We start from the raw sequence: 15511 nt of genomic DNA on the forward strand, positions 1-15511 counted from the left end.
ATAAAATTTCACTGAAATCGAAATAAATATTTCAAAGCACTTAAAATTATATTTGGCATATAGTAAGTGCTTTTTAAGTGTTAAATATAAAAATAAAATGACAAAATTTAAAAATAAAAAAATTCTGTTTTACAACTTTAATGAAATCTTCAGACTGCTGTATCTCTAGCTTGATTCAAAAAATCAAACCAATGGGCAAAAGAGATAAACATTTCACCAAGGAGGATATACAGATGGCAAATAGGCACATGGAAATATGTTCAACATCATTAATTGTTAGGGAGACTTAAATTAAAAACACAATGAGATCACTGTATCTATCAGAAGGGCTAAAATTTGTACAATAACACATGCTTTGGAAGATGTGGTGAAACTGGATCACTCATACAGTGCTGGTAGAAATGTAAAATGATACAGCTACTTTAGAAGAAAGTTTCTTTTGGAGGAAAGTGGGTATAGATATAAGAAGGAAACATAAGGGATTCTTGTGGTGATGGAATTGTTCTGTATTTTGACTGTACCTTGACTGTACCAATGTCAATATCTTGGTTATGATATTGTGTTATAATTTTACAAAGTGTCGTCAGTGAGGGAAATGGGGTAAAGGATACACTGGATCCTCTGGCTCTCTCTGTATTGTTTCTTACAACTACATGTGAATCTAAGATTACCTTAAAATGAAAAGTTTACAGCTAGGCATGGTGGCACATGCCTATAATCCTAGCACTTTGGGAGGCTGAGGCAGACGGACTGCTTGAGCCCGGGAGTTTGAGACCAGCCTGGCCAACATGGCAAAACGCCATCTCTACGAAAAAAATACATAAAATTATCCGGGCATGGTGGCACGTGCCTGTAGTCCCAGCTACAGAGAGGGTGCTGAGGTGGGGGAATGACCTGAGCCCGGGAAGTTGAGGCTGCAGTGAGCCATGATTGCACCACTGCACTACAGCCTGGGTAATGGGAGTGAGACCCTGTCTCAAAAAAAAAAAAAAAAAATTAAAAGCTTAATTTAAAAAATTGAACCAATAAACAGCGTTTCCAATAGTAAATTCCATGTAAATAATATTCACAGCAAGACCAAGGTGTGTGATTGGACCCAGAGAGAAAAAAATGTAATCATATGGCACCAAAGAAGTGCTGCTTGAAGGAGAATGCTTCAAGTGTCAAAATCAAATGGATTATCTTTTCTTACACTCCTTCAATGGCTCAGGATGATGCCACGTGTTAGTATGCTTCTTATTAGAACCAAGATCATAATACAGCTTTTTGTTTTCTTTAGAGTTCCTAATTGTATTTGTTTTATTGACAACCAAAACCACATGTAAATAACTTCTGGTTTCTTATATGGGTTGATTATGGAATTTGTGTCCATCTTAAGAGTATTTTTCACTGACCTCCCTGACTTCCTGTTCTAATTATGACCTATTGCTTTCTTGGTCAGCTTAGTAGTTGTCATCTTGAAATTTCTTTTATGCACACCTCTGTGATGCTTTAAAATACAGATTCCCAGGCCTCACCCCAGACCTATTCAATTGGCTGGGGTATGGGTGTTTTTGAAAAGCTCCCTCAAGTGATTTTGCTGATTAGTCACATTTGGGACCCCATTTAGCTAATCCTTAGAGTCCTATAGCTGCTGTTATTATTAATAATAATAGTAATAATATATATTGTTTATTGAGGATTTACTATGTAACAGGCATTATTTTAGGTGTGAGTGCATGGTCTCATTTACTCTTTACTACAAACCTATGAAGTAAGGACTATTATTATCATCATTTTAGAGAAAACTGAATATCAGAGAAATTAAATCACACCACTTTCAAGCTCCAGAGCCAGAATTAGAACTCAGTTTTGTCTGACAATATAATCTTCAATTTTAACCAACAAACTATGTTAATTTTAAAGTAGGTGGGTGTGGTGACGCTTGCCTGTAATCTCAGCTACTCAGGAGGCTGAGGCAGAAGGATGGCTTGAGCAGAGGAGTTCTGGGTTGTAGTGCCCTATGACGATAGGGTGCCTGCACTAGGTTCAGCATCAATATGGTGACCTCCTGAGAGCAAGGGACTACCAGGTTGCCCAAGGAGGGGTGATCTAGCCCGGGAATGGAGCAGGTCAAAACTCCTGTGCTTATCAGTAGTGGGATGGTATGTGTGTGAATAGCCGCTGAACTCCAGCCTGGGCAACATAGTTAGACCCCGTCTCTAATAATTAAAATTATAAGATAAAATAAAAACTCAGTAGCTCCATGGAAAACATCTAGAAGTCAAAGAGCTTAGTATTGGAGCACAGGTAAAAGGAGAGTATGTATTGTCAACAAATTTTACCGCTAAAACCTGACATCTTTTAATTAGTTAATTAAGCAATGTCATTTTTGTAAGATACCAGAGATATGAAAAACGGGCCATGGATTAAACGGAAAGCCCTGGGGATTTCTTTTGAACTCTGAATATTTTGGATGTCATAGAAACAATTTATAAGTAAACTCTTGTTGAACTAGAGTCTTAATATTTACAAATAACGTATGCTCTTACTGTTCTGATACGGACTGACCCCCAGAATCCATCAGGTTAAAAAGAAATGGCATATGCTACCATTTATGTTAAAAAGAAGAGGGATGCATATTTGCATTTGGTGATGAAGACATAAGAATCTCTGAAAAGATACACAAGAAGAAAACAAAACAAAACAAAAACCCATGCCCTAGTAATGGGCACAAAAATAATGTTTGAAATCTGAATCTAAATTGTTAATAAAATGTGCAAAACTACTACACACACATATAATGGAATAGTGAATTTTGTGTTACATTAGATCACTGTATGCTTTCATACTGTATTGGTTGTTTTTCTTGTGTAATTTAAAAACCAAACCAACTCTGCTAATTAAGCTCTCCCTGGCCAAGAGCTCACTTGGATCTCTGACAGTTCCTAGTTAAAGCCTAGTTTGTGGTTTTTGACAACAAACCAAGACCCTGTTGTTTGCTTCAAGAAAGCTGGCTGGTTTTAGTTTCTGGCATTATTCTGGGGGGTACCCTTATCCCAACAAGTCACTAATTGTCTTGACCATGACTTACAGTTGTGCCAGATTTTTCTTGGTTGCTTTCTGTTTGAGTCAGGTAGTAAGAGTAGTGATGAAATTATTGTTAATTTGGTTTTGATTTATGACAGATTATCTTGGAAACAGGAATAGGTGGTATACAGAGATGACTATATAAGGACAAAATCAACTAAATCAAATTATTTGAACTAATATGTGTTTTTGGCATATATTTTAATTCTTCCACTCATTGCTTCTTAATTAGTCTAGAACTCCAAAGATGAAAACATCATAGGACATTTAATAAGATGAAATGTTAAAAATGTACTACTTCTGATAATGGTATTCAATGTCAATAGTATTTAGTAATTTTTTTTTTTTTTTTACAATTTTCCTTATTTATTTTGGCATGTTTAGGAATAGGAAAAGAGGCTGAGTCAGAGACCTTCAGTACTTTTATTATTAAATCTACCTCATCTCCCTTTTTGTATCTCCCTACCAGAAAAGAAATGGCCTAAGAATTTCCACCTGCTTAGTTTGATATGTTACGACATCTCATAACACTTTGATTTCACTAACATATTACCCAAAGCAACTAGTTTCCATCACCTTTACCCTCTTATGAATCCCCAAACTAAGCTTAAGAGGAAATCACAAGCCGTGTAAAAAAAAAATTAGAACTATTTCTTCCTTCCCCTATATGCTCTACTGGTGTCACTTAACTAAAACTCCTCAGTCTGCGACCTTGAGAAACCTAGAGGCTAAATAGGAGGAGTAGAGTATTGAAGGTCATCCTCTCGACCACCACCCAAAAAGAAGAGCATATATTCATCCTAACAGGTATGGGTTTTCATAATTATGGCAGATGGTGATTGAAGCAAAGGCAATTCAAAAAGGGGGGCACGTGAAAGCAATAATTTTGAATGTTTGACATTTGTTTTGAAACTACCTTACTACCCCGTACCCTTTACCATCTGTCTGTTATCCCTCCCAACACCCACCTCTGTCTTCCCACAGGGCTCCATTGTGTGCAGTTCCTGTTTCTCAGGGGCGGAGCTGTGGGAGGCAGCCATGGGTGCCATAATAGGCACCTGCGGCCAGCACAATGGGCTGTGGGTGCTTGTGGGAGAGACAGATTGATGTATTGTGCATGGGGGAGGAGGGCTGTCACTTGAATCCATGTGAACCCAGGCTTTAGGGGCAAGGGAGATTGACAGCTTTTGTAGGTTGCATTTCTTTTTCAAAGCTTGGCTTTAATAGACAGTAAGTTTGGGGCCCCAGGCTTTCACTCCCATAATTCTAACAGGGCAATCACGAGCATTCAGCATTTCTTTTTACCCCCCTTGTTACGCATTAAATGATTTCAGTAAAGGAATGTGCAGCATTAATTAGAATTTGTTAGCAGATACCAAGGGGAAAAGTTTCTTCACAACAACTATAGGAGGTGTCATTTGTACAAAGACTTTTTTGTTTTCTTTCCCCATTACATTATCACTGCAATATGTAAGGTAGTGATTCTTTTCATTTAAATTAAGTGGAAAGCTACTAAATCTTGTTTTATTCTCCAAAAAGAATAAGGTCCTTAACACTTATCTTTTAACTTCTTTCATTTCCTAAGGTTGGTGTTTACTTTTGCTTTCAGTCTGACCCATTTACTGGTCTGTGTGGTTGTGTATCCAGTTTTGTGTACCATTTAGCTCTTACAATTACAAGCAACCCACTACTGATATATAAGGATTGTTTCCAGGTGAAAATAGCTAGCAATAATACTGGAAATCATTGATACTGGAGCCCATTTTCGTAATGGTATACTGAGAAACGCTAAAAATGAGATTGCTATAGATTTGTGTCCTAACTTATTTTCTAACACTATTTTTCCCTACTTGATATTTAACCTTAGCCAAGACACCAAACTTATGGAAGAATGAGGCAGTGGCAAAGAAATATTTTTTTTCCCGCAGAAAACTTACTCCTAAACCATGTCAGTTTTTTTTTTAAACATCAAAAGTTCTCCCTCACACACATACACAGATAGCATCATTTCCTTAGAGCAAGTAAAAAAATGGTCTTTTTGTTTAGTATCTGTTTCCTATTATTTTAAAAATAATCCAGACATTTTAGAATTATATAGGAAGAAAACTAATGTCAGATAGGATATCTTATAAACACACTCTCTGGCATCCTGAGAACTAATAAAACATTACTAAAATTTCTGGTGTGATTTTTTTCTAACATCTCTCATATAAAATCATTTTCTCAGTAGAAGGAGTTGGAGGCTAATTGAATTAGAATTTCCCCCACTCAATTGTTTTATTTAAATGTGTTAAGGACAACAGTGAAAAATATTGTCTACCATTATTTCTCAGAAAGAACATATTCTCACACAGTTGTCCGGCTCTGTCTATAATAATAATTTGGCGCAATGGTTTAAAAAGTAGTGGGGTGATAATAATTAGGGTGTGCGACACAGAAATTTCAATGTGGGATTCAACATTTCACCATGCAGGGCATGAAAATTGCCGACCAGGGCTAGTCAGCTCTAAGTACTAATTAACTAATTAATCAGGTGCTGAAACCAACTGAATGGAGGATACCAGCCAGACAACTCAAGCCCAAGCAGAGTGTTGTGCTCTTTAAAAGACAGAGCAGTCTTTCTTCTTGGTTTTTAACCCAGTCAAAAATGAGAGGAGAAAGTAGGATATGCTGTCCTACTGTCAGTCACTTTGGTCTAAGCTTTTTACTTAGAGAAAATAAAACAAAAACATGTGCCTGTGATAATAACTGTGATGCACCAGATGTGGGCAACCCTCAAAGCTCTGCAAACCTGCTTACTCCTTGGCCATGAAGTATTAATATTTCAGGTCTGGTGAGGGGTGGGGGATGAAGTAGGGTCTGCCTTCTTGGTTTCTTCCACAATATATATTTTTTAACATAAAAGAATGAGAAACGTATCTCTCCTCTTAGGCTGATCTTAGGTCTTTTGCCTCATCCTTCGTTTATGTAAATGAGAAGAGTCCAATTACACATATGGAAAAAGGGTTTAATGAATCGTGAAAAAGCCCGGTTTGCAGAGAAAGGGCACAATTCACTCTTCTTCTCTTCTAAATTTAACTTAGAAACATGTATTTCTTTTAAGGGAGATGATAAAACTTAATGATAATTTTATTTTATGTACTAATTTTCATTCTTGGGAATTATTAGACATATTTTGCTAGAAGAGTTAGCTTTATTTATGTCTGTAAGGCTTTCTGGATACTTAGCAATTATTCCACAACAAAAACTGCAAAATTCTAACTTTTTTCTCTAAATCTTAAAAATGATTACGTTAGTTCCTCCAACTTTTGATGTTATTTTTAGCTCAGTGATTTTTTTTTTTTTTTTTTTTTGCTTTTAACACAGTTTGCTCTGGAATTGTCTGCACTGAAAAAAGATTGCATTATTACAAGGGATTTGTTATTGAACCCAAGGAAATGACGTTAGTGTTCCATACCGTTTTAGCTTAATTTTGGTATTATTATGATGTTTTAACTAGCTAGAATTTTTAGGGTTTTGGAAATTAGTTTTTTTTTTGTCCTTTTTTTCCTAAAAGGGACTGAACTTTATATTAGAACAGAAAATCTCGTGTTTGAGCATTCATTTTTATTTCCTTTTTTCTTTCCCCTTGCTCCTTCATCTTGGGATTTTCAATAGTTGAGAGTCCACACAGAATCCACTCTCCACCCCATTTTTCTTAATGACAAAAACCTTTGCAAGAATGAAGGGGGAATCAACACCATTTCTGACCGTTACTCTTGTAATTTGATAAGTATGAAACTAACCCCGAAGTAGTGCTTTGCAGGGACAGCAGGAAAGTTCTCAATCAGGACTGGAGCACTTTCCGGAGACCTAGTTTAACAACTTCAACGGGCACTTGGGGAAACTGAGGCCCAAGAAGACGAGGCAGGCACTTTCCCTGTGATTTTTTTTCTTCTACAAAATACTACTTTCGTCCACGGAAAACACTTTTCTCGGGCACCTAGTGTGGGGAGGACATTGCTAGGGTCCAGACTGCCTGCCTACCCACGAGGGCCGCGCTCTTTCCACTTTTATTCCCCCGGCCTCCCCGGATCGGCGCCCTGGATGTGATCGACACCATGAAGTTGCCCCATAATCCTCTCTGGCAACATAGGATGTAAAATTTGATCAGCTCATTGGATGAAGCCGACAAGTCCCAAAAATGTGTGAAAAGGGGGCCAAGAGGTAGGCAGGCGCCGCGTTGAGGCAGCGCTCCTGCCAGCCCCCCTCCGAGTTATCGGTGCTGCAGCCGCGGCGCAAGCGGGGGCTGGGACCGAGCTGCGGGGCCGCAGCGGCGGCGGCGACCGAGGCGGCGGCGGCGGCGGCGGCGGCTGGGAGGCCGCGGCGCCATGGGGGGGCCGTAGGAGCGGACCGTGGGGCCGGAAGGGGGCATCGCGGCGGCGCCGGCGGCTGCGGGGTTATCTCCGCGGCCGCGAAGGCAGCATCCACGCCGTTGCGGGTGGCTGAGCCGGCGGGCGGGGCGGGGCGTGCACCAGGGCCGCGGGCGACTAGCGCTGTAGCAGTTGGCCTCAGGGCCCCGCCGCCTGCGCGCCCGCCCGCCCGCCCGCAGGGCGGCGCACGCGAAGGAGGCGGCGGCCGCAGAAGGAGGCGGGGAGCTCGGAGCAGGAGGTGAGGAGGTGGAGGACCAAGAGTAGGCAGCAGCGGCGGCGGCGGAGGAGGAGGCGGTGGTGGAGGTGCGCGGCCTGAAGAGGAGGATGGAGGAGCAGCAGAAGGAGGGCGAGGCCGAGGTCGCGGAGCACTGGTTTTCCAAGTGGGAGCGCCAGTGCCTGGCTGAGGCCGAGCAGGAGGAGCAGCTGCCCCCCGAGCTGCAGGAGGAGGCGGCTGCAGAGTTGGCAGGGCTCAAGAGCGAGAAGCAGAAGCTGTGGCACCTCTTCCAGGTCTCGGCCACCGCCGTTGCTCAGCTTTACAAGGATTCTGGGTGCCAACAGCAAGGACTTTCCATGTGGGACCCCTTCCAGAATGCGGCCATGGCCGTGACCAGCCTCTACAAAGAGAGTGGGGATGCCCACCAACGAAGTTTTGACTTGGGTGTCCAGGTTGGCCACCAGCGTCGCATCAAAGATGTGCTGGAGTGGGTGAAAAAGGGCCGGAGCACCATTCGTCGCGAAGACTTGATTAGCTTCCTGTGTGGCAAAGTGCCCCCCGCTCCTCCTCCACCTCGCACTCCTAGGACACCCCCGAAGCCACCCACTGGGGTCACCAGCCAGGCTGTGGCAACTGAGTCCAGCTCATCGGTGGACGTCGACCTGCAGCCCTTCCAGGAGGCGATCGCCCTGCATGGCCTCAGTGGTGCTATGGCCGGCATCAGCATGCGATCGGGCGACTCGCCTCAAGACAGCGGTGTCGCCAGCAGTGGGCGCCGAAAAAGTAGCTTCTTGGAGGACGACTTGAATCCCTTCGACTCAGAGGAACTGGCCCTCCACCTGGACAGTGGGGGGATCCGTAAGCGCACCTCGGCCCAATGCAGTGATGGCATCACAGACTCCCCAATCCAAAAGCGCAACCGAATGGTCTAAACTGCCTCATTGGTTGCCTGCCGCCATATTGCTTGAGAGTGAACTCAACCGTCGACATGCTTGTCTAAAGGTTACTGGAGACCATTTTTCTTCCCTTCTCTAAGTTAAACAAAGATTTCTAACAATTTTGCCATAAAGAAACTTTAAAAGTATTCCAGAAGAGGCTTCATATGACTCTGACTTTCCGAAAAATATAATCCTAGCAGAGAACAAATATGTAGTAGTTAGCAGGATCATTTAAAGCAAACGTATCTGGTCAAGGCAGGAGTCTGATCTATCTTGTTCATAGTTATATTCCTCAGCACCTAGCACAGTTCCAGGTGCTCAATAAATGTTCATTGAATGAATAAATGTGACCTTATTTATTCTTAAAGGGAAGTCATAGCAGGTGTTTACTTGGTTATAGAATACTTTTTTCTTTGATAATTGTTGGCTTTAATGGTCTTTGCCAATTCAATTGCATTGTATCAAAATGTAAAACGACATCTTTGTGAAATCTGGAGTCTTCCATTTTTACCTCACTATACCATGCACCTAATTTCTAGAAAGAAACTGCAAGTAATACATATTAGGCTGTGATTTTTTTAATTTTGAAAAATTGTTGATTTTGGTGATTATGTGATGCTGCAAAGAGGTGCTGTGGTGGTTACGCAGGTATTACTTAATATTGAGTCAATTCAGTGCTTTTTTAGGGAAAACTAAACCATCAACTGAGACCCTGATAAGATGGTGGCCCAGTGGTGCTCTTTTTTCTTAGGAATGTAAAAATTCCTTTTTCTGAGGTTACATCTTTTTTATGATCTCTGTTTTGAAGTGGAAGACCAAGTAGTCAGAATGAACTTCTGGGTTTTTTTTTTTTTTTTTTTTTTTTTTTTTTTAAGACAGAGCCTGGCACTGTTGCCCGGGCTGGAGTGCAATGGCGTGATCTCGGCTCACTGCAACCTCCGCCTCCCGGGTTCAAGGGATTCTCCTGCCTCAGCCTCCCGAGAAGCTGGGATTGCAGGTGCCTGCCACCACGCCCGGCTAATTTTTTGTGTTTTTAGTAGAGACGGGGTTTCACTATGTTGGCCAGGCTGGTCTCGAACTCCTGACCTTGTGATCCGCCCACCTTGGCCTCCCAAAGTGCTGGGATTACAGGCATGAGCCACCGTGCCCAGCCTTTTGAACTTCTGGGTTTTAATTAAGGGTACAGCATGGTATAACCAAAAGAGTGTGAGCTTCGTTTTAAAAGGACCAACAGCAGAATCCTAGCTCTATAAATTAGCTGCATGATTTTGAACAAGTTACTTAATGTCTATTGACCTCAGTTTTTCATCTGTAAAATGGAACTGTGTGTCTCCTAAGGTGGTTGTGAGGATCAGGTGAAATTTATATTTCAAGTGTCCAGCACAATCTTGGCACATAAAATACTCAATAAAGGTTCTCCCTTCTCTATAAATAAAAATCAATAAAACGTTAAAATCATTTTATTTTAGAAAAAGCAGAAAAGTAGATCAGCTTTAAAATCAGCAAGTAGAATCTCTGTGTTTGAACTGGAAATTACTGTTTCACATTAGAAACTTGCCTAAATATCACAGATCTTGTGTAAGTGTGTTGAGCTCATGAGCACTCAGGGTCACCAATCTGGATACTAGGGCAACCTTGGAGTTCCTGAAGTTGCCTGAAGGATGCACTTTGCAATCAGGGGTAATGAAACATCTACCACCTCTGGCCTGAAAAAATATGAGGAGGAGGGTGTAAAGTAGAAAAAAATTGGAAGCCAAGGTCCTAGGGCACCTAAAAGGCTAAAGTGGTTTTAAATGAGGGTGGGGTAGGGTGGGGTGGGGTGGTGTGGAGGCGATGAAGGAGGTAGAGCAGGTGGGGATCTGGGGGGTTGGGGAGGGGAGGGGAGGTGGGAGTATGATTATTGAAGTGGGAGTGGGGAGTTAAAAAGCCCAATCTTCCCAGGGTCTCCCAAAACCAGTGCATAAAATATTATAGATTGGCAAAACCTTGCCTTTATGTTCACACCAGAGTTGTTTCTGCTTCATTAGCATGGCCTTTCGAGTAGTTTTGTAATTGATGAATGCATTAAAATAATAAAATAAAGCAAATTCCATGATATAATAAAAACTGGCTGGCCGGGCACGGTGGCTCATGCCTGTAATCCCAGCACTTTGGGAGGCCGAGGTGGGCGGATCACCTGAGGTCAGGAGTTCGAGACCAGCCTGGCTAACATGGTGAATGAAACCCCATCTCTACTAAAAATATAAAAATTAGCAGGGCGTGGTGGTGGGCACCTGTAATCCCAGCTACTCAGGAAGCTGAGGCAGGAGAATCACTTGAACCCAGGAGGTGGAGGTTGCAGTGAGCTGAGACCGCACCATTGCACTCCAGCCTGGGCGACAAGAGCAAAACTCCGTCTCAAAAAAAAAAAAAAAAAAAGAGAAAAAAACCCAGGGAAGAACTGGCTATTGAGGTACTGTGCTAGGTCCTGAGAAGGGATATAAAAAAGCATAAAAACAATTCTTATCCTCAAAGAGCACATCCTGCCTTGGAAGATAAATTATGTAGCCAAAAGCACGCTTCTAACTGGGAAAAGTGCCCAAGGGCTGTGCAGAATTCAGAGGTCAGAGACTCTCCTTGCTGAGAAGGTCACAGCTTCTGGAAGAAGTAGCATTTGAACCGGGCCCAGAAAAATGGGTAGGAAGGGAGTGTCCAGGGATGCCAACAGGGAACGGTGTCTAACAAAGTTTGAGAAGGAGCAAACAGTGAAGTGAGTTCAGGGAATCACAAGAAATGGGTAGGGGAGGTACAAGCCAAGGTGTTTAGGGTCTCAAATGCCTGTCCCCAGTTCTTTAGGTTCTCTCTAGGTGCAGGAGGTAATACTGCTTTAGGAAGATTAGCTTGACAGAATGCCAACTTGTCCAAAACTGAGACACTGGGGCAGAGACAGAGACAGGACAGGGTATCCCTGTAGGATGCATTTTACTGGGGATGTTGCCATTCAGTTAACCCGCATTGGGGGAGATGTTTACCTTGACAGGGCTTTCTCTGACAAGCCTTTGCTCATCCCACCCTCCCACACCACAAAGCTTACAAGGTAGGAAACAGCTTCACTGTGTTCTACAGTGCTTCTTTTTTTTTTTTTTTTTTTTGAGGCGGAGTCTCGCTCCCTCCCAGGCTGGAGTGCAGTGGTGCGATCTCGGCTCACTGCAAGCTCCACCTCCCAGGTTCACGCCATTCTCCTGCCTCAGCCTCCCAAGTAGTTGGGACTACAGGCGCCCGCTACCATGCCCGGCTAATTTTTTTGTATTTTTAGTAGAGTCGGGGTTTCACCATGTTAGCCAGGATGGTCTCGCTATCCTGACCTCCTGATCCACCAGCCTCGGCCTCCCCAAGTGCTGGGATAACAGGCGTGAGCCACCGCGCCCGGCCTACAGTGCTTCTTTAAGGCTAAGAAAGCCTTCACTTCCAACAGCAGTATCTCTTGGAAGGCCAGTTTTGAAGAAACAAAGTGGCCATTCCCTTTTTTTTTCCTTCCTGCTTCTTATGCACTGGAATCATTGGGATCTATAGGACTGATCAACCGCAGCAGTTTTAACAGGTAGGTAGGGAAGGTCATAAGAGGTCATGTCAATATGAGGGCAAGGACCTCATCTGTCTTGTTTACTTCTGTAATCCCTAGTACAGTGCCTGATCCATATGGGCACACAATGAATATTTATTAAATGAGTGGAGGAGGAGGACTCTATCCAGACCCAGGTATATCTATTCTCCTTCCCCCTTTCTCTATTTACTTACTGCCCAGGGAAGGCACCTGAAGCCCATACCCTAATTTGTAGATAATTCTTTGCTGTGTATCTTTACCCTCATTCCTAACTACTAGATTCAGCTTTTTGCAGTGTGGTGCGTCCCATGACCACCGCTCATGAGAATCTCCTGAGGAGTTTGTGAAACTGGTGACTTCAGAATCGCCCTTGCTGAATTAAAATCTCAATGGGAGGTTCCCCAAAGCTACCTGCTTTCAGGAAGAGGTCTCAGTAATTGTGTTGCACAGCGAAGTCTGAAAACCCATCCTGATGCTGATTGTGATGGATTCAAGTGATGGATCCAAGGAGCTAATTTTAAATTGATTATTGTTGTTGAACTTTCTATGCAGGCTTAAAGTGAATCTCCCCATTTGTAGATATCTTTATCACTTTGCATAGTTCATACATTCTCTTCCTGGGAGCTTAGATAAGACTGAGGCAAACACTTGTTAATAACTGAAATTTCCTCATTTTTTTCCTTTTTATAGGAGCCTGAGAGAAGGCTCTGATTTCCTAACCTCTAGCTGCATATTTTATCCATTAGACCTCTGCTTTCTAGTGAAAACTGCATATGCACTGATAGTTTGGGAACACTGCAATTAGATCACTTTGCCTTTTATAAAATGATGATGGAGTAGGGATCAGGGGAGGATTGGTTGCTGATCATCTTGGGCCTTTGTGGATGTCTACAGACCTTTATGTTTGATCTTCTAGTAGTATATGCACGGTTACTAGATTGCAAATACAAAGCCAAAAGGGACCTTAAGGATTATTCAGGGCAGGGTCAACTATTCATTTTACAAATGCGGCAACTGACCTCACTAGAAAGGGCCACAGTGACTTATTGGTAAGTTCCAGTCCATTGCTCCCTTCATTGTACCTCCCTTAGTTACATTGTGTATGACCTTGTAATTAATATGTTGATGGTCAGGTGGGGCTGGGGAACTTGATTATGAAGCCACTCTGGCATGGTAAGCGTACTCTTTTTACTATGCTGTGTTTATTTCGGGGAAGCTGTTGGAATTGTGCATTCAGGGAACACAAGTGACCCCTTGCCACTGCCACTGTGCTCTAGCCACCAGCCAAACTAGGCCACTTGAACACTTGAAGTTTCCTGAATTTTCTATAATCTCTGCCTCTGGGCCCTTTTGCCTTGTTGCTCCCTTGGTCTGGAATGCTCCCCGTTGCTTGCCTAACTCCTATTCAGCCTTCAAAGCTCACCTCAGGCTTTATCTTTTTTTTTTTGATACCTTCCTTGTCCTTCTGAGTCAGGATTAAATCCCCACACTTTGGACTTATCACTGTAATTGTCAGTTTGCTTCTTTGTCTGCCCCACTAGTCTGTAAACCATTCATTCTTATGCCAAGGGGCTCACTTCCCTAGGGAGGTGTGTAAGAATCTCCATGATTGCATGTGTAGGTTGAAAAAGCATAATCAATATTACATTGTACATTTATGTTTTAGTGAAAAAATTATCTTTGTCATAAAATTATATTAGGGTACGGAAAGCTCAAAACAAAACCTTGGGGGAACAGTTTTATTCTGTGTGACATTAAACATATTTCTGCAAAGAAGGGTAGCAAATAAGTTATCAACATTCTCATTTGTAGACAAAATTGCAGTGTCTCAGGCATCTAGGGCAAGCACGCAGGATCTTGGTTTAAGCCTTGACTTTCCTGATAATCTTAAGCAAGTTGATTTCTTTTCTGGACCCTTTTTTGTTTGATATATGAAATAAGGGAGTTAGTTGTGCTAAAGTCCTCACAGTTCCGGTACTTTCTGATCTCTGATGTAATTCAGTAGGCAATGGTAGTGATAACCTTTCTATGATACTCTCATTTTAGCAATCTAGTATTTGACTGGTTGAGCTCTGTGAGCCCATTGGAAATAAGGACTGCCAAGTTGAAACAATTCAGAGCCAGGAAATTCACTAGGTGGGAGTGGCAGAGCTGCTTGTAGAATGGGAATGTGTGTGCACAGCACACTCTTGCCTCTCTTTTAGTTCCATCTTCTTCAGCAGGTCAAGAATGAAAACAAACAAACAAACAAAAAATTCCAAAGGCTTAGGAGGCACATTACAGCCAAATGTTCCCTTCTTTGGGCACTGTTCTTTTTCAAAAATAAGTTGAGAGGAGGATGTTACACAGAGAGAAGAGTTCACAGACTCATTGGACTAAAGGGAGAATTGGAAGGTCACCGAGTCCACATGCCCCAACTCTTGTGAGAACTGGAATAGAAACCATTTTGGATCCATGAGCTGCTCTTCTCACATTAAAAAGCTTTTAGAAGAGTCCAAAATCTTCTTCAGGAGCTGCCAGGCAGGTCTTTCTGAAAACAGCCCCAGATTCCTCAGAATGCAGCTGGATGTGCTGCTCTCCTTCTATTGTAGCTTAACTGCAGACAAGCTGGCTATCCATCTCAGTGGAATAATCCTCTTGTATTTTTCAAAATTCCCGTTTCCAAACCTTCGCTTCAGACATTGAAAAAAATAATAAAATCTAACTCATTTAACTTTTTCTCATTTTTTTCTTCCTTCCTTTTTATAAAAAATAAAATCACAACTTTTCCAGCCTCTTGGTTGGATATAATGCTTTTTGTTTCTGTGTTTCCTAATGTACTGCCCCAAACCCTCACATATGGCATGTATTATATAGTATGTCATACATCTACCCTCCTATCCCTAATAGAGACCCCAGCTGCAATTTGTTCATTCTTTACTTCTTGAAATCTCAGGCTTTCTTGACACCAGAACCCAATTTTCTGTTTAAGTGTGAATATCTTAAATTAGAAGCTTATGGGAAAGTTGGGGAAAATGTCAGATCATTAAGGAAATCATGTGCCAAACCACATGGGAGCCTCTTAAATACAACTTTGGTGGTCATGACCCTGGCCAGAGGGGGAAGCCTGTGATGTCACCTCTTCCCCCAGTCCCAGTTTCACGGATAGTATCTCTGAATGGAATTGTCTGAGGGAGATTGTTCCTTGTGAAAGGTTCACATGATGGAGTTTGAAGAGCTTGTTTTACTCGGAGCCCAGCAGGACAGAGTGGTTTGGAATGCAGCATTCAGTGTGTTCTGTTTGGCTGAAAGCTGT

The 15511-nt window shown here is 42.3% G+C and overlaps 1 protein-coding gene across 1 annotated transcript; it reads left to right on the forward strand.

Annotated features, from left to right (window-relative positions):
• Positions 1–7195: 7195 nt before the first annotated feature.
• Positions 7196–8978, forward strand: HAPSTR2 (HUWE1 associated protein modifying stress responses 2). Its single transcript, XM_009439714.5, has one exon. The coding sequence runs from the start codon at positions 7806–7808 to the stop codon at positions 8625–8627; it is 822 nt and encodes a 273-aa protein (XP_009437989.1). The 5' UTR covers positions 7196–7805; the 3' UTR covers positions 8628–8978.
• Positions 8979–15511: the final 6533 nt, after the last annotated feature.

Source organism: Pan troglodytes, chromosome X (genome assembly GCF_028858775.2).
Source record: "Pan troglodytes isolate AG18354 chromosome X, NHGRI_mPanTro3-v2.0_pri, whole genome shotgun sequence".
NCBI lineage: Eukaryota > Metazoa > Chordata > Mammalia > Primates > Hominidae > Pan > Pan troglodytes.